Source organism: Branchiostoma floridae, chromosome 18 (assembly GCF_000003815.2).
Source record: "Branchiostoma floridae strain S238N-H82 chromosome 18, Bfl_VNyyK, whole genome shotgun sequence".
NCBI classification, from domain to species: domain Eukaryota; kingdom Metazoa; phylum Chordata; class Leptocardii; order Amphioxiformes; family Branchiostomatidae; genus Branchiostoma; species Branchiostoma floridae.
Genome location: NC_049996.1, coordinates 15,612,664 through 15,631,482, shown reverse-complemented (window position 1 = coordinate 15,631,482; position 18,819 = coordinate 15,612,664). Strand labels below are relative to the sequence as shown.

General features: G+C 42.1%; 1 protein-coding gene across 1 annotated transcript in view; it reads left to right on the top strand.

Moving 5' to 3' along the window:
• LOC118405836 (WD repeat-containing protein 86-like) overlaps positions 1-18,819 on the top strand; it is a 28,627-nt gene that overhangs the window by 8,326 nt on the left and 1,482 nt on the right. The window contains exons 3-4 of the mRNA XM_035805636.1: positions 18,081-18,216; positions 18,666-18,769. Of these exons, the coding sequence (XP_035661529.1) occupies positions 18,081-18,216; positions 18,666-18,769 (240 nt within the window). The remainder of the gene's footprint in view (positions 1-18,080; positions 18,217-18,665; positions 18,770-18,819) is intronic.

The window sequence follows — 18,819 nt, the reverse complement described above, 5'->3', positions numbered from 1 at the left end:
ATTCCCTAAATTTTCCGTTGAAAATTATGGCCACCCCTTGACCCACCATAACGTTTCTTTTAACCCTGTCCGGGAGTAATGGTCGAGCGAAGATGACCGTGACCAATACTCACTCGTGCGTGCGGAATTGTTTAACACAGGACACATGGGGAGGTGAGAGAGTCGTGATCCCAAGTCTGCAGGAATGTGCTGTTGGACACCGTGCAGGATTGTGTTCTGTTGCACGGGGCCCGGGGATTCTTGGGGACACGGCACTAATGGACCGATCCTGTCGAACGCCATATCGAACAAATAGAACCCCCTTTTCTATTTCGAACACCTCCGTCAAAAAAACTGCCAGCAGGACAGAAATGGCTATTTTTGACGGAGGTGTTCGAAATAGAGCCATGATCGAACAGGGGGCGGGGTTTGGGGATCGGTCCATAGGTACAGGGAAGGGGAGACAACAAGAAGAATTCTGTGTTAGACTACATCTGTGATACTTTTGATAATAATAATATCAGGTCACCGTCACAGTCTGGTGTACAATGTATTTTGCCAGCCAGTAGGTACCCAGTGTGTTGAGTAATGAGGCTGATTATATGCATGTTTTGTTAGTACTGTGACCATGTGCAATAAAGGTCTTTATTCACTAAACAGTATATATAAAAAGAAGGGAGAATGGCAATATCTTTTTTTATCGTGAGTCATTATTTGCACACTACTCTTAGTATGAATTATACTGAAGTAAACGAGACCGGGCATTCGAATTTTCCTTGTCAAAAAGATAGTGTGACTTTGCCAATAGAACCTTTCTGGATATTTTCTGGTAGTTTCACAAGTCACAAGGTTCCTGAACTCAAATTAAGGTCAATGACATCCATTCTGGTCAACGAGGTCGTAACGGGAGATCGTTGAACTTGGGGTTGCATCTAAAAGGCGATCTTTTTATCAGAGGTCAAAGGGAAAGTCAAGTGTGAATTCCAAGAAAGGACCAATTACACCTGAGAGACGCCGTGTCGGGACCTTCGCGTGACGACCGCTGGGCCGTGGGGATCGAACCCATGTCCCTCAGACAGGGTAGATTACAGGGGAGGTGCTTGTAGCTCGGGGAAAATCAATGCCTCAGTCGGGGATAACAGTGTAAAAAAAGCAGCTTTTATTTCCAATATTAAACTTTAAAGGAAATAGTCGGAAACATTTTTGTCTTTTTTTTTTATTCCCCCTTGGCGAATATTTCTCGGAATCGAAAGTTTCCGACCATTTGCTTAAAGTTGAAAGCATCTTTTGGGGGAAATGCTTTCACATAATTTTTTTTCTGAAAATAATAGCGATCCTCCTAACTGGATTTAATAGCTCCTTTTTTTTTAGCCTGGATACCAGACTCCGGCCCGATCTCACTAATATCTATCACTAATAAGATGTTTATCATTCAGGGTCTATTAAAGTCAGGGGGCTGCTTTATAACTTCCTTGGGCCATGTTGGTCCTAGAGCCGAGGAGTTGGGCTGTATTGGTGTATCTATATCAGTACTATTTTCTTAGAATGGATGGCACCAAATGTAGTCCGAGATTAGAGACGCTTGGCTATCAGACTATTCAGAGTCCTGCGACGGGCCGTACTTGCATCTGGCAAGGAAATACTTTCAAGAAATTCTCTTTCTGAAAGGTACTGAAAGTAGTAGCGAGTCTTTTAACTGGATTAGCCGCTTTCTTGGAATGGATGGTACCAAAACAAAAGGAATCAGAGATTAGAGACGCCTGGCTATCAGACTATCAGAGTCCCGGCGTCGGGCGCGCGGGCCGTACTTGGCAGGAGAGCCCGTACAGCTTACCGTGGTGACAGACACTAGACTTGATGGTGGCCGGTTGAATGCCAGCGCCTAAAGGGGGCAAACAGAGCGAATTGTACGAATTGTTGGAGCTCCAAGGAAGGGACTGATCATTGTGCGTCTGTCTGGGTACGAATTGTGTGAAATATCAATTAACCTGCTCCCCAACGAGGTCTCTTTAGTCTTGCTGACGAAACTTTTCGTCTGTCCGTTTCAAAAATCATATCTAAATTAGTTGCTTGAGCTATTGCTATTTGGCATATCTTATTACCTGGATGTCTAACCTCCATCGAAGTACGAAATATAATTTTCTTAGAGTCCATTCCAAGACACCGCGCGGGTTCTTTAAAATACATTTTTAATAGGTTCTTTAAACGAAATTTAAAAATCGAAAAATAAAGAAAACCCCATCGATATCTAAGATTTATGAGTTGATACCTTTGAGCTTTAAAATTAACCTTATATTTGTATTTCCGAAGTAACACAAGTAAATGATAGCTTGTATTGATAAACACAACGTATTCTAAACGCATAAATACTCTTTTCATTTCATAACGTCCATTTGCTAAAAGTACAGAAAGAAAAATGGTCCAACGCTACAAAAACATCAGCAAAGTGTTTGACCCAACTGGCGTGACAAATCTTGGCTTTGTTCAGCCTTTGTAAGCTTTACTCTGTGGCTGGCAGGTTACAGACGGACTGAAATGTTTTTCTTCGAGGCTGTGCTTTCGTCTGTTTTGTTTTCCCGCCAAATGTCGAGACGTTTCCCGACCAGATGTTGATAGAACAAATATTTGGGTTGGCCTGGCTCCTGTCTCCCTCTGGACACTTTAGTGGCAGTTATGGGGCGGCTAGAAGTGGGTCGCAGTTTGGGATTCCCAAATAACGTAGTAAGGATGTCGAGTCGCACTGTTTTATTGGCGAGTTTGTGGCCATAAAATTGTACTTAAGTTTAACACTCAGTAAATGCAAGCAAGGGCGAGTCCACCTATTAAAACCGTTTCGTCTGGAAAATTTTGCAGAATCTATACTCAACTGTTGAATAGACGATTGTGCTGTTTAATAATAACTTTATTGCACAACAATTGTACGAGGTACAAAGTATGGCATCTACATGACTACAGTGTTATAACTTAACTTAAGGCTTATCTAACTAATACAGGAGTTGTAGTATGGGATAAATACACCCGATATTATTATTATTATTATAAGTTTCTTACAATCATTGGAGGAGTTTGGGGCCACAAAACATCAGGTTGTATTGTACTTAAGTTTACCACTCAGTAAATGCAAGTCAAGGGCGAGTCCACCTTAACCGTTTCGGAGGGTGGGATCGCTTGGGAAATTGTGCAGAATCCATACTTACATGTTTTTTCCTTTTTTCTCAGTAATGGCGTTATAAAAATATCTATATACGGTCATTATTTTGATACCTATGTTTAGAACCCCTATGTTTAGATCTTTAATGCCGAAAATGAAAATACCCACTTCTCCGCTTAATCCATTCGGAAGTCCCTTGACAAGACTGTTTGTTTAAAGAAAACGCAGATGAACGTTTGATTGACGTTTCTGAAGAACGATAAGTGAACGGAAGTATTCCGGTGGCCGTTTGTAACATGTAGTCTATTATTTTGTGTCAGAGTGAGGTGTAAGTTTCCTTCTAACCTGTTTCTCGTTGCGGCTGAAGGAATGAATATCACCACAATCATATATCAAACCCTCAACGGCTTCTCTTATTTCTGTATAGCTGATAGAGCTTGACATTATCAGAGTTTAATAATGATTTATGGCAGCAAATGTGCAGCTACCTTCAGTCTCGTGTACATATACGTCAACAACTATGATCAACTATTGCAGAGAGGGCGAGTGACGATACGGTGTATCAAACGTTCGAAATCATCCAAATATACATTGTATAAATGTCACCAACTATGAAGCAACGCACACGTGGTTCTTTGGTGTGTGCGTGTGTGTGTGTGTGTGTATGTGTGTGTGTGTGTGTGTGTGTGTGTGTGTGTATGTGTGTGTGTGTGTGTGTGTGTGTGTGTGTGTGTGTGTTTGTGTGCGTGTGCGTGCGTGCGTGTGTGCGCACGCGCGTGTGTGTCTTTGTGTCTGTCTGCCTGTGTGTGCGTGTGTCTGTGTCTGTATGTAATAACTCGAGGTCTGGATGGATTGTCGTCATACTAATTGGGCACGTCTTAATGAGACATCGAATTTAAAATAAGTAGATATTTTGCTAAATGACGGGCTTCATGCTAATCAGAGACGCAAACACACACCCAGTCACGTGCATGTCACCAGCTATATCAGCGGACGTGCGTTCCGGCACGTGCCACTTCACTCAGCTCGCGCGGTAAAAGTTGGCGCAACAAAGATGCCATCAGTTCTCCTTCCGGTCCCAGATGGTTTGTATATCAGCAATGTTGGAGCAAAAGATCACCGGATAGCGTTCATCACTGTTAGGTGTTAGACCGCATGTTTGCGTGTGTTTGGTCGCTACCATAGGAGTTCTCCATCACCGAAGGCCCGGGCACATCAATTTCGGTGTGAGGTGGGGAAGGTCATAATTCTTCGTTCTTGGAGAGGGTCCATGCCATGGCGTGAGAGGAAGCAATATGTGGCTTGGGCGGGGTCTTGATTATTTAAAAGCTTGATTCCGGCCACTTTTCACCGGTCATATTGGACCAGATCTAATGTATGTGCCACATATAACATGTCCCCGTGATACAAGTGGTACCGCAGCCTGGCTGTTTGGCCCCCATCATCTAATGGAACGATCCTGTCGAACGCCATATCGAACAAATAGAACCCAATATTCTATTTCGAACACCTCCGTCAAAACCACCATCAGTGGGGCAGAACTGGCTAAAGAAAAAGGCTACGCCTTCTTTGTTGAAGACTACACCCACTGAGTACAGTTGTTTTGGGAGGGAGAGCATAGCATTACTTCGTCAGTGGTGGGGGAAGGATGGTCGTTCCGTAGATCCGTTGGCCTAGGGTCGATCGGCCCCAAAGGGGGAATTTTGTAAGGGATCGCATTCTTTATTTCGGATCGTGATATTAGCCCCAAGCGCCAAACCTCTATACGTTAATGAACCCAGCACACTTAGGATTATGGGTGACCCGGTGTGCTGTGCTGAGAAACGCGAACCGTCTACCGCCACACTTGTCTGTGTAACACAAACTCTGCTGTCTACACGATACAAGAAACAGCCATGACTTCAACTTCAAGTAGCGTCACCAGAGTTACCAACCTTGGATTGATGTGTTCAAAAATTCGTATTTTCTCAGGACTAGGGTGGAATTTGTTATCACCAAGCACAGTCTAGTACTAGTGGGGGCATCTTCTCTAGCTCTGGATAGTTTCGAAGAACGCTTGTAGATAGATGTGCAAAAGTAAGGTGTGACTGGTCCTTCGGTGTAATATAACCAGCTGCTGCCGCGTCGCGTGCCTGCGAAGCTGGTGTGTTACGCCGAAGGGTGGTTGTACCGGCTAACGTTATATAGATACAGATACGCTGCAAAGAGGAGGCCGGTCGGATGTTGGGCGGGCTGCTATAAGCGAGATTTAATCAGGCTACCGCAACACTGTTGCATATTACATTTACTTCGTGACTTGTCCAAATTCTTCGCAACAAAAGTCTGTGTTGTCGCTTGTCTCGGTTTATGAGAAGAAACAGTCTGTCTGTGTGTCGCCCCACGTGAAACGGAATTTCCTCTCATCAATCATTATATGAATGGAGGCTTCTAAACCTTACGTGGGGCTGTGGGTGGTATGTTGAAGTATGCACTTCAGGTGTGTACGATGTTAAAAACTGGTAACATGAAACCTTGATGGGGTTTGTTACGGTCTGCGGTACTCATTTATTTCTCTATTTGCGTTTTGATGCGGTTGAACGATGGCATTTTTTTATTCATTGGTGCGAAAACCTCCGCGGGAAGCAAAATATACAATACCGGTTGTTCTGTGAAGCATATAGCAATGTAGAGTACGCTTTTAATGAACAAGCATATGCCAAACGGCGCAACATCCGATAGCAAACACATACGTTGAATGTAGATGTGATAATTGTAATGTAGATGTAATAATCCGTGACAGGTGTATGATGAATCTCGTGATCTCTCGCGATAACTTGATATTTGCTTAGCCACGGTCAGCGACATGTTGCTCATCCCCGACCCTGTGTACTTATCTTAGGCCATTTTCGTGTGGTCTTGGAAAAAACTACAAGTTTCCGACCATACTGTAAGCGGTACAAACCAGCAACAATACGCGCTAGTAGATGTCATTAAAAATGGAAAACAGATACTTATGTCGTAGAATGCAAAAGTCAAAGATCAGCTTAATTTTTTTAAGCATATTCATGCCCCATCGGGGCTAAATGCAGTGACAGTTTGGTACATAGGGAGTAATCGGAAAGCTATACATATACTACAGTTTACATGCTTCTTCTCTCTTCTCAAAACATGCGTAGACGAGCTTACAGAGTTAATATTAATAATTTGAAAGAACAAAAATGGAGAATCTATTGTTATGTATGTCATACACTGTGTCTTCCTGACCCCTTACATGTAGATTTCATTATAATTTGAAGACATTTTTTGGTGCCAATTTTTCTCTTCTTTTTCGTGCCCAGGCAGATGATGTCATCCATGTGATCGAATCACATGGTCTTGAGCCCCAAAGACAAGTCTCGTAACGCGGCTTTGAGCGCTATTGTGGCGCAGAGAGCCCGGTTTGTGTGTTGCGTGGCCGGAATGTGGTCCGACTAGCTGCGGACCCGCACATAAATAACCTGTAATGAAGTCGTTTACACCAGGAGGGGAGGACATTTCAAAGCTGTATTTTGCCTCCTGGTAAAACTATATATAGCTACTACATCGATGAAGGTTAAATAGACATCCAGGTAATAAGAAACGCCGAAAAGCAGTTACTCGAGCAACTGGAAACGTTTCTAAAATCATATCCAGTTGCTTGAGTTTTACACTGTTGTCAGTGGTGGCATTCTAGCTACCTAATGTTACCTAAGGAATATATTAAGGTGACTTCAGTTTATTGTAAGATGTTTTATTCGTTTGCATCGCCAGCAATATTTCAATAGTTACCAAGACAATACTGTAAATGTAGAAACTTTCGCGGTGGTTTTCTGTTCGCGGTTTTTGCGGCGGCCGCTTCATCGCGAACTTAAAACCACCGCAAACATTTTTCCATGGCAGTAAGAGACTGCAGTGCATGGTGCTACCGCGAAATTAAAACCACCGCGAAAAGTCCACTTTCCCGCTACCGCGAAATTAAATCTCCGCGAACTTAAATGCATTTACAGTATCAGTATATTGTTAACATCTCGCAACTGCTGTCCAACACTCTGCATATATGAGTGGTGAACGGCTTTATATTCACCAACGGAACCCGCATACATGTCTGCAGACGGTACGAACCATTTCACCTGGTGGTAAGGTATGGAGACAATGGACTCACACGCGTATCGCCTGTAACTGTACACCGGTACAAGTTTGTGGAGGGTAACCCCTACATGACCTGAAGACTCGAGTCCCGCCGGCCATCGCTGTTTGGGGTCGCATTCGTCCTTTCGGTTGAGGCCGTTTGTTTGTTTGTATCTTTATTTATTCATGAAAGCTCAAATGGTCCTGCAGGTCGCTTTTCATTGAGGCGATGAGGGATGATGCAAGAGTCAGAGAAAGTATATAACAGAGATACAGTTTACATAATTTAAAGTCAAAATGAGTCTTACAAGTCTTTTTTTAAAGTCTATAAGTCTTTTTACACACATTTTTACATACGTAAAGCCCATGGTCCCGTAGGTATAGTGGTGAGCTTCAGGTGTTAGCCTTACGTATCAAAATTCTGCACCTAAAAGAACCCAACACACTTATCCTTTATTGAGTAGAATAGGGGGTGACACACGGCGTTTGCAGTTGGCTGAAAAGGCCAGCCTTGGTGAGGCCGCATTCATTGCACTACCAGTTATCGAAACAACGTTATGCTTAGCTTCATTTTTAGTCCGGGCACTTTAACGTTACCTATACACATAATACACAAGTATGCGAACATCATTACCTCGGTAATCAGCTAAAAAAAGTCAGGACCCAGACCTTAAGATAACACATGTACAGTTCCTCTGTCTTGTTACATAAAACTTATTAAAAGACTAGTCTTGCTCTTAGACTCTTGAGTCTTGTCAGAGGTTGGTTCAGTCACAGCCTGCTTGAAAGTCCAATGGCATAAAAATCATACGACGGTCGCACGGCGTGTATGACCGCGCCATTACATTTACACACATAAATAAGCACACATTATGGCATCAGTAGTCAGTCAAAAAGGCAAGACCCAGACTTTTAAGATAACACAGTAATAGGACCCGACAGTCGCCCCTTGTGTAGGGACTGACAACCGAACTGATAATCTTGTCAAGTCGGCGCCATACGGAGTCGGTACCTTGGCTCATGGCCGAGTGGGGAGGTGACAGATCAGGCAGTATGTAAACTACCAGTGACGTAACCATAAGGTTGTATACTACTGCACTGCACCAGTACGGCACTACGGGGTTCGAAGATTACTCAACGAAATTCAGAGATAAAGAACGAATTTTGTTACATTTTGTGTATTTGTTGTCTTCTGAGTCATACTATTACGTTTTATGCAATATCTGAATTGCAAAAATTGACGAAAAATCGGAAAATAACAAAGCAGTGCCGCAGCGAACGAACCCCGCAGTGCCGCACTGGTGCCACAAGTGCAGTGACATACCACCTATACCTGCGGTGCTGGTGGACAGAATAAGTTAATATTAACTTACAGGTGGTAGTATCAACTTACAGGAGGTTATTGGTGTTGATTGACAAGTGGTCTTAATGAGTTACATATACACTGCGTAGATGTGTTCATAACAGTAAAAGCTGTACGAATGTATACATATATACGTTTACTTAAATAATTGATTTCGTAGATTGCATGTATATAAAAACTGTTTGCTTCTTTGATCTGAGGAGTTACTTTAGAAGAAACATAGTGAATGGTTCGGACACACCGAATCAGCCGGATTTCATTACAGCGTTAGATCTATATATAGCAGAATATTCGTCTCACTCCGATACGCATCTCCTATGACCAAGTGATGTCATGCTACCATGGAAACTGACTACAAACTTTACTGGCTCACTTGTCACCTGCTAAATGTCCAGGTCCGTGTGGGGAACCTTTGCCACCTGCTGTTACCTGTCATTTCTCTCGCTACAAACGCACCTGTTAGGCCTAGGGAAAAAATGTCGTGTTTCCTGTTTCATTCCTGAAAAAAGCAGGGTAGGGATTATCTTTTTCTTCTTATAATGTTTTTTAGGCTGGCCAAAACTCCAGTGAGACATCACAATACCGATGAACAAAGTAAACTGAAATGCATAAGGAAGCTGTAATTTTGTGCATAATACTAATAGATACATTTATCCTGCATTATATAGGATAAGCAGTATTTTTGCTTTAATAGGAAGCAGGCTAAAAATTCTAACTGGAAGCTTTGTGACTCCACTGCCTACCCAAAAAAGTCAAGAGTCGGCAAGTTTTTCTATGGTAGGTAGGGAAACAGGAAACGCAACGTTTTTCCCAACCCTTACAAAGTGCTAGGTTTAGGTGCCTGGGTGACAAAAAATAAACTGTGGAGTCCCAGATCACCGTATTCAAAAAGCCATGGCGATCTCCTTACACTAAGTAATGGACCCCCCCCCCCCCCTTCTCCGACAGTCCATCCTTACTAGCATCGTACATCTTTGATGTGGAGTTTATTTTCGGAGGTTCTCTAACGTGAAATTACACCTATCTAGTGAAAGTAGTCAGAATTGACTTTTCTATGAATGAATGAATGTCCACTCTACTGCTGCAGTGGTCTAGACACTCTGCAGCTGCAATCAGTCTTTTCTATGGACTTTTCTATGGTATCCCTCATATGGACATTATGCATCATTCGGATGATGTAAGCAGAAGTCCCCCCCTTCCCTCATGGTTTAGGTACCTGGGTGACCAAAAAATAAACTGTGGGGTCTCAAATCACCGTATGCAAAGAACCATAGCGATCTCTTAACTCTGAAAATCCTTCTGTCTGTCCCGCCTTTGTTCTTCCGTGCCCACTCGCCGATGTGTGCCCACCGGTAGGGCAGAAACGTCCAACTGTCTCCACAGCAAACGATCCTCGGATTTCAGGACGACGCTTGTTTAGCGACGCTTCTCCTCACTTCGTGGTGTTAGGTCCTACAATGTACGCTAAAAATACTTACAGCTGATACTATCGCTACAAGACGACCAGAGTAGAGCTCAAGAGCAAGTGTTTGTGTGATTTGGGCTCATCCTTAAGTCTTTCTAAAATCATAAAAAATGTTTTTAAACAGAGGGCACCTTTCCCACATCATGCGTTGTATAGGGCGGTGCCCATCTTCATTTCTTTATCCATCGGGCCACACATTTGTCAGCACAAAAGCAGGCGGCTACCACTTTGTAAATGTAACATACAATAGGCGGTATAGCCCATATGACAATAGTGTGAGATGTTGAACAGGGGGTACCGGCCTGGAGTCTAGTTCAACAGTTGGAAAGCACTAATATACACATAAAAACATATGTACAAAGAAGCGAGAAGATGTTCAGTTGACTATACTATCAGGTTACACATACATTGTTTGCATGGTGAAGATGATGGTACTGTATAGATAAATAACTAGCATTTGGAAATGATGATTAACACATAGAAGGCACGGGCAGTCAGCTTTAGAATTGTAGTGAATAACTTGAATTGTATCACATATTTGCCAGAGCAGGTTTTGACACATACGTTGTTTGCATGGATAAGATTGTATAGATAAACATCTAGCCATTCTAAGCGATGATATAGACACACTGAAGAAGCCATCGATGATTATAGTCATCATAGTAACTGTATGAGACGCTTGGGCGACGATTGAGGTGACCAAAACAAGTTTTCACACGTCTATTGTTTGCATTGGTTTATCAGTAGGCCATCTTAAGAAATACTAGGCCAGAGAGTCATCAGGTATAGAAATACCAGGCAAGCAGTTCTCTTTATAAACACACGTATCGTCTTCTATCCAGACTCTGTCATGAAAAATAGGTTAATTTGAAAATGAAAGGTACCTTACCACATTCACTCTATTTAGTTTTCAATACGAACTTTGCTACCATAGAACGATGAGATATTTGTTGTAAAGGAGATATGTATAAAAAGCCGTATAATTATGTGGTCTCACCACTCGTACTTTTTTTGCGCCCTAAGCTGTAATAGTGGCGGGGCTCGTCCGTCTTAGCTGTCAATCATCATAGTAACACGATATGTTTATCAGGAGGCAGTCTCTACAACACACGTCATTTGTGTTAACAGCGTTTTCTGCACGATTTTCTCTTTGTGACGAGGGACAAAAATGATCAGACAATAGTGTACCGTTCAGTAGAAATACGATTTGTCAAGTATGTCAGAGTCCGACTGAAGAATTAAAAGAATCCGTCATTGGACAAAGACGATCAGGCAAAACAGACAAACGTTGTCGCACTTATCCCATTTGAAACAAACATGCATGAAATCGTTTGTTCTACGATTTACTTAAACGAGATATTTATGGAAAGAATTTATGGAAGTATCTATGAATGTATTTTATGAATGTATTGCTATACCATGGTGGTCCATCTATTCTAACATTGCAATTTACAAAACCGTACCGGTGTGACAGCGATCTCGCCCCCCCGTGATCTCGCCCCCCCCGGGGGCGAAATCACTAGCGATCTCGCCCCCCCGGGGCGAAATCGCTAGCGATCTCGCCCTCCCCGGCTAGTGATCTCGCCCCCCTACCTCGCCCCCCTTTAGCGATTTCGCCCCCCCCCCCAAAAAAACGGGTTTACATGACATTTTAGAAGTTGATTGGTATAAATCACAAAATGCAGTTTCAGAATGATATAAGTACACGAGTTTGATACATAACTCCATTCATAGTATCAATAGTAACGTAATTACATGGTAATAAGATAGTTGAACTTGTTTCAGACGAGGAGGGTTGGGTCCCTTGTATTCCCATTATTGCATATACCTGAGTCTTGACATAAGATGTATTTCATTGTATTCACCTGTCCTCAAACAACCTATATATCTCCAATATGAAGTCTCTACCATGAAGTGACCACAAAAGAACTATGTAATGTCTTAAGTTAGTTTATTAATTATGCAAATATTAGGTATTAATTAGAATAACGCACATTTTGGTATATGCACCTGGCCAAGGGATATCTTCACCTCCAACATGACTGTTTTTTCTAGTATTTAGGAACTGATGCATTTACCCGTGTTTCTTAAGACTGGTACTTTACCAGTGTTTGTGTAGCATTTAGCAACAGCTATATCAACTTGCGCGTAGATAGTGTTTATAATGAGAAACTATTATTCACGTGTGTTTTTGTTAGTGCTTTGGAAATGTTTCCAGCACAAGAAAGAAAACACTGTGACAAATTGAAAACATATAGCTGACGTATTCCGTACCATAGACGGTGTTGATTTATACGTTCGCAGTAGCACTGTTTTTATGCCACCTCAGCTGCAAAAATTGTCTTTTTCATTTCAATGTCATGTTTGCACCGAACAATATAGTATCGACTTTCGAGGTATGACAGGCATCTTACGGTACGGTAATAAGTTGCCATATATGTACCATGTAACACACCGGATACGTTACTCCCCAGGTGCAGTATAGTACCAGGTAGCGCACCTGTAATATGTAGTAACCAGCTGCTCTTGGGGGGGGGGGGGGCGAAAACGCTAAAGGGGGGCGAAAACGCTAGTGATCTCGCCCCCCGGGGGGGCGAGATCGCCGGGGGGGCGAGATCGCTGCCACACCGTCCTGGAGCGTGATGTTTTTGATTGATTGCTTTGTAGTGTTCCCTTACACAATTCTTCAGCGTTAAATGGTTTTGTTGTGCTTTTCTCGATCTCCTTTGTCACAAACGCATACCAATTTGTGATCCATCTACAAAGAATGACAAAAATATTTTAAGCCATGTTGAATGGGGTCAGTTTCTCATATTATCATGACTTTTGTATAACCAATGTGTGTTGGCTACCTAAAAAGAATGAAGAAATATTTTAAGCCATGTTAAACGGGGGTCAATCTTTCAAAATGGCATAACTTTTGTCATGATTCCGCATTCAAGGAGTAAAGAAATCTTTTAACCCATGTTGAATCGGGTCAATCTCTTATATTATCATACGTTTTTCATAACCTTTGTCAAAATTTGTGTTCCGTCTCCAGAGAATGAAAGGCAATATTTTAAGCCATGTTAAATTGGGCTGTCATATTATCATGACTTTTAATGCGTCTGTTTTACCAATAAGAAATATCAATATGTAGCCAAGCGTGCCGCGATGAAAATAGCAGCGTCGAAAATCAGTCCTGTGAAAAGGACAACTCTTTCACACGTCTTCTCACAGTGTATTGCACAATGCTGTTCCAACCCATCAGATAATCGGCACGCTTAGCTCAAGAGAAGACCACACGCATGAATTATGCAGAAGTACATGACAAAAATGGGTTCCGACATCCAATATTTCTGTGGGGTTATTATTGGACTATGCTGAGTTGCTGTCAGTTTCTTTTCTTATACCACTTCGGTATTTTTTGTTCTCTCCTTCTGTATTCTAAGAGTATTTTGATTAAATAACTCTGACCGTTCCTCGTATCCATCATGGCAATGTAAGAGTGTTTATCTTTTATTCATGAGGACGACAGCCAAACGTTGTTTACTGCACAATTGATGTGGCACTACAACAAAGGGACCTGAACTTGTGTCACGGAAACCATGTCGCTGTGACGTCATTTTCAGACGATACTAGCGGGGAGCTGTAATCAGAAGATAAAGTTATCGACTGGTTCATCTCTGGTGCTCTGGGTTGCCATAGCAACGTGATATTGTTTACAAAACAAACCTTCAACCCTTGATCGTCATAAATTATAAGTACAATAATCCAATCTTATGAGCCGATAGTATAATATGTTTATCAATTAAAAATTTCTTCAACATCGTAAAACTCAGAATTTGAGTAGGGCTTAGGAAAAAATGTTGCGTTTACGGTTACCCGACCGCTCCTAGCTAAAACTTGCTGACCCTAGCCTTTTAATAGTGTGTGTTAGTGTGTGTGTGTGTGGGGGGGGGGGGGGGGGTGCTGACAAAGAAAAAGTGATAGACACAGATCCACCAAACCTAAACAACCATTATCTCGACTAACTGCATAATGATAGCACACCCGATGGAAATACGATATTAAAAGTAATGGTGTCTTGGCGCAGCACTATTCTAACCTTTGTGTGGCCCCAGGGCTATGAAACGGAGATAGCCGCCGGGCCAGACGCATGTCTTTGATGTACAGGCAACCTTGCCATGTTTTAGCATTATTGCCATCTTCAGAACACAGGGGCGTTGCCCATGTAACAAATTACCACTGGGGGTGAATATAACCACTTAACTATCGTCGCAAACTTCAGAGTGAATAAGAAAACACTTTTCCTCAGTATGACGAAAAGAAAATGTTTTCTTCACTTGTATAGATCTCAGCCTATTCACACAAGTTCTACTTTTTCAACCCTGGAAATAGGGATTTATTCTATTGTTCGGTTAGCATATAATGGGAGCTGGAATAAGTATTATTGACACAAGAAAAAGTACAAAGACTTTCGTTTGATCTACTACAATCTACAGAATCCCACAAACTAAACGATATGGGACAACATACGTGAAAGTCGAATTCATAACGTTATATATCTTGATACAATCAGATGGATGTTTTTTGTATCATTTCGATAACCAAGTAATCTTTTATGTATTTGCCTATCATTGTATTGTACTTTGCCGCTTTGGCTGTTTTTTCGTCCTCCGGTACGTTGAACTGTCAAGTTGAAAATGAAAAACGCACAAGCCTTACAACAAGAGAGGAATCTTCTCTGAGATCTTAAGATACGTCGCCTTACAGTAACATTCACGTGTCAAAACATGTCCTGGACAATAACAACTGGGGTTATTGAGTATCGTCTGAATACACCGGGATATAAGGGCTTTCCCCGGCGGAAACATGACGCCTACAGAACTCTTCCGACAATGGATGACATGTGTCCCTCTGTTGTGGCTTTCTACATGCTACTTATCGGTGACCTTGGTACACGGTCACAAAGGAATACAAGATGATGTCAAAGTAGAAGTCGGCTTTTGTCCCCGTGAACAAATATATCCTTGCCACTTTGTAGATCAAAGAGTTGCGCACAAAAAAGGAAAGTGGGGCGTAGTTTTTCTTGGAACTAAGTTCGACAGTCTCTAGCTCTTCAATACATTACAAGGATAGATAAATATGTTACATTTATAATGCGGCCCTCAGATCTCGTTCACAAATCGAACCACGCCTGAAAGGTGTTGAACCGCCATTTTTTCCCATCATGCAAAACGACATTGTTTATGGCGTATCCCATAGCAACAGCTCTGTGTGTTGATTTGTGTTCCATGTAACGATCGCTCATGCAATTAACCCAATGGGCTTTCCTCGCAGAATAATTGGTTGCCATGGCAACGCTACATCATAGCCCACTCCCAAGCAATCATCGAGGCTACTTTGCACACTTTTCATCTAAGACGTCTATTATGTCATATCAATAATTCATACGTCTTCTTTGTCGTAAACGGTTGGGCCACTCTTGCGGAAAATTGTTCTAATTGCTGATGAATGTAGCGAAATGGACTGTTGTTGCTCAAATCAAGGACGTTACATCTGATGTAACGTCCTTGCTCAAATGATCAATGATGTTGAAGAGAACTGGTCTCCAACTTCTGTTCTGCCCCCAAAATGTGACAAAAATAGTGTGAGATCCAGGGGTCCTGGGTTCGAATCCTGTCATGGTGCCGATATTGTGTCATATTGCATTGGGAAGGGCACTTCACACGACTTTCCTCATTGCAGCCAGGTGTAAAAATGTGTGCTTAACTTAATTCGAATGGGGAGGTAAAAAGGCGTGGAAGAATAGGAATGGGCACCTCCCAATACCGTGCTATAGACACAGTGGATAACAACCCACTACCTTCTTGGCCTCCAAAGGCTATTGGACTACTTTTACCTTCTTTCTGTCCCTTGTATATGGCACTGTTAAAACAAGTACCACTAGCATCTTGTGTGCAGTGGCAAAAAATACCCCCCCCCCCCAAAAAAAGAGCCTGATCTGATGGAATGTACCGACTGGATGCCCATGACTGAAGTGCCTGTTTACCGGAGTCACCTGAGGTGAACAGGCACCCAGCACACCCTGGTACCATTTAGTACATTAGACACTGCAAATACATGGCCGAGAAGCGACACTTAACGCCTATCTAGATATGTAAGAATATGACATTGCAAATGAGTGAGTCTATGAGTCGCTAAGGGAAAGATAGCTTCTAGAGCACTCCCGATAATGATGATGATGATGAGAGGAGGGCTGGCAGTCATGCTTTGGACAACGTCTGTTATTTGATTAATGAAATGATTTGCAATTTAATATCACTTAATATGCAGATGAGGACCTTCATTGAGAAACGCCCGTAAAGTTTAGAATAATTTGACGAATGTATGGGGTCGTGGAACTCTATGTCACTCAATATAATGAAGCGAAACGTTAACGGATAGAATGGTTTCGGTCTCTCCCTTTAAAAACACGTCCGTGGCATATCTGTGACCTTTTGCGCTTCCGTTTATAAACGGTGTCTCAGAGTTGATAGTTGTGGACAAACATTGTGATAGGTGCCATGATGATGTAAACATGCGTTAAAGAGGCCCGCATGTTAACATAAACAGGCGTGATACGCCTAGCGCCTGTTGGCATGCATTACGGACATCTAAGCAATATTAGAGCGTTTAAAGTGGAAATGTTCTGGATGAGGCACTATATTCCCACATTTACATAATTATTTCATACTTTGAGCGGTTAAAAACGACACAGAAACAAGCCGCGCTAGGATTCCCTAAATATTGGAACCCGCAAATGGAATGGAATAGAGTTGCTTCATCTTATTACGTAGAAAGGTGCCCCCCCAAAATTGACTTTGATAATTGAAGTTCTACAACCCTGGCTCAGGCAAATATTGCATAGGTTGCCTTTAAAAGAGGATATTGTAATGATTAAAAACGCCTTAAAAATCTTTGTTCATGACCTACATGTATATTCTTTTATTCTGTACGCTAGAATACGCAGCCAAATCAGCATAAGGATAAGCTACGGATATGATACGCAATCTCCGTACAATACGCAAGGCTATCATGTCACAGAGAAAAGTGTCTCATATGGACCGATCCCAAAACCCCGCCCCCTGTTCGATCATGGTTCTATTTCGAACACCTCCGCCATTTCTGTCCTGCTGTGGCAGTTTTTGATGGAGGTGTTCGAAATAGAATAGGGGGTTCTATTTATTCGATATGGCGTTCGACAGGATCGGTCCATTGGAACGGGTTAGCTAAATACACGGAAACAGAGCGAACCCTTCTGACTGGCCTTTTGTTGTTGGCTATGATAAGTTTATCTTCACACAGTTTGTGTGTGGTCTTACGTTTTGTTCTTACCTTTTAGACGGTATCAATTTTTGTGCAGAAGCGAAATGCCCAATTCATCTTCAGGACGGCGCAAAAAGCGTCCTTTGTTCCTGACTTGTTATCTTTTGTGCTAGTGAAAGCACGACAAAGTTTCAAGACTATCAGGTGCATGATACATAACTGTAGAGGACAAAGATAACTAAACACTCGGCTAGAATGGAGCAGATACTTCAAGGCATCGATACGTTTATCAAACTTTGATACATTTGCACTTTGTTTCCAGTGCAAACTGTATTCTCTTTTCTCATGCTTCGGCAGCTGTACGTAGTTTTCACCGTAAGAAAATTCTACTCTGCACACGATGTCATTACAGTTGTAGCATACTAGTAATATAACGACATTGTAGACATGTGGTCACCATTCCAAAAGAAAAGACAAACAATCTCTAAGGAATGTAGACCGCGAGTAGCAACATCCCTGGTTCAAATCCCAGGAGCCAGGAGACTGTTTCGATAAGTACCGATGAAGTAATGATTTTCCCATGTTATGTTCTACAGATCAGTAACAAGCAAAATGTTTCGCGTCCCCCGTCTAAGATGGTTGTAAGACCCCGATGTCTATGTGTTCTTTCTAATTAATAATGACTTTTCCCATGTTATGTTTTACAGATCTGTAACAAGCTGATGTACACAGGCAGTTCTGATCATACGGCGAAGTGCTGGGTGGTGGACTTCGGGGACCGCACCCGGGAATACAAGGGGCAGAAACACACTGTGTCCTGCATGGCCTTCCACGAAGGCGTCTGTAAGTACATCATGACTATTCATGTTATTCAAATCAGGGTAGTATGCAAATTAAGGAATACAATAGGCATAAACAAATTGCGTTCTGCTTGAAGGCCATGAAAGCGCATCATGAATATTCATGCTATGCAAATTAGGAAAATACGCAAATTAGGCAATACAAGTGATAGAAACGCACTATGTCATGCATGGCCTTCGACAAAGGCGTTTGAAAGTGCCTCATGAATATTCACGATATGCAAATTAAGAGAGTATGCAAATTAGACGCACAATGATGACCAATGCGGAGACATTTTTATAGTATAACGCTCGCTCTGAAAAACTACTAGTATTTGAAAGGGAATAACTGACCATGCATTGAACGCTGTCCTTTCTTGTAACTTTTGGAAATGTGATAAAATGTGTATTTTGCTAATGTGACTTTAAACGAAAATTATTCTTTTTCCTTAGTATTTACAGGAAGCGGAGACGCATGCGCACGGGCGTTTGACGCGAAATCAGGGGCGCTGAAGAGAACGTACAGGGGTCACGAGTACATCATTAATGCTGTAGCGGTAAGTCTCTGCCTGTATCTTTATCCAGATAGCTGGTATAACTCGCCTTC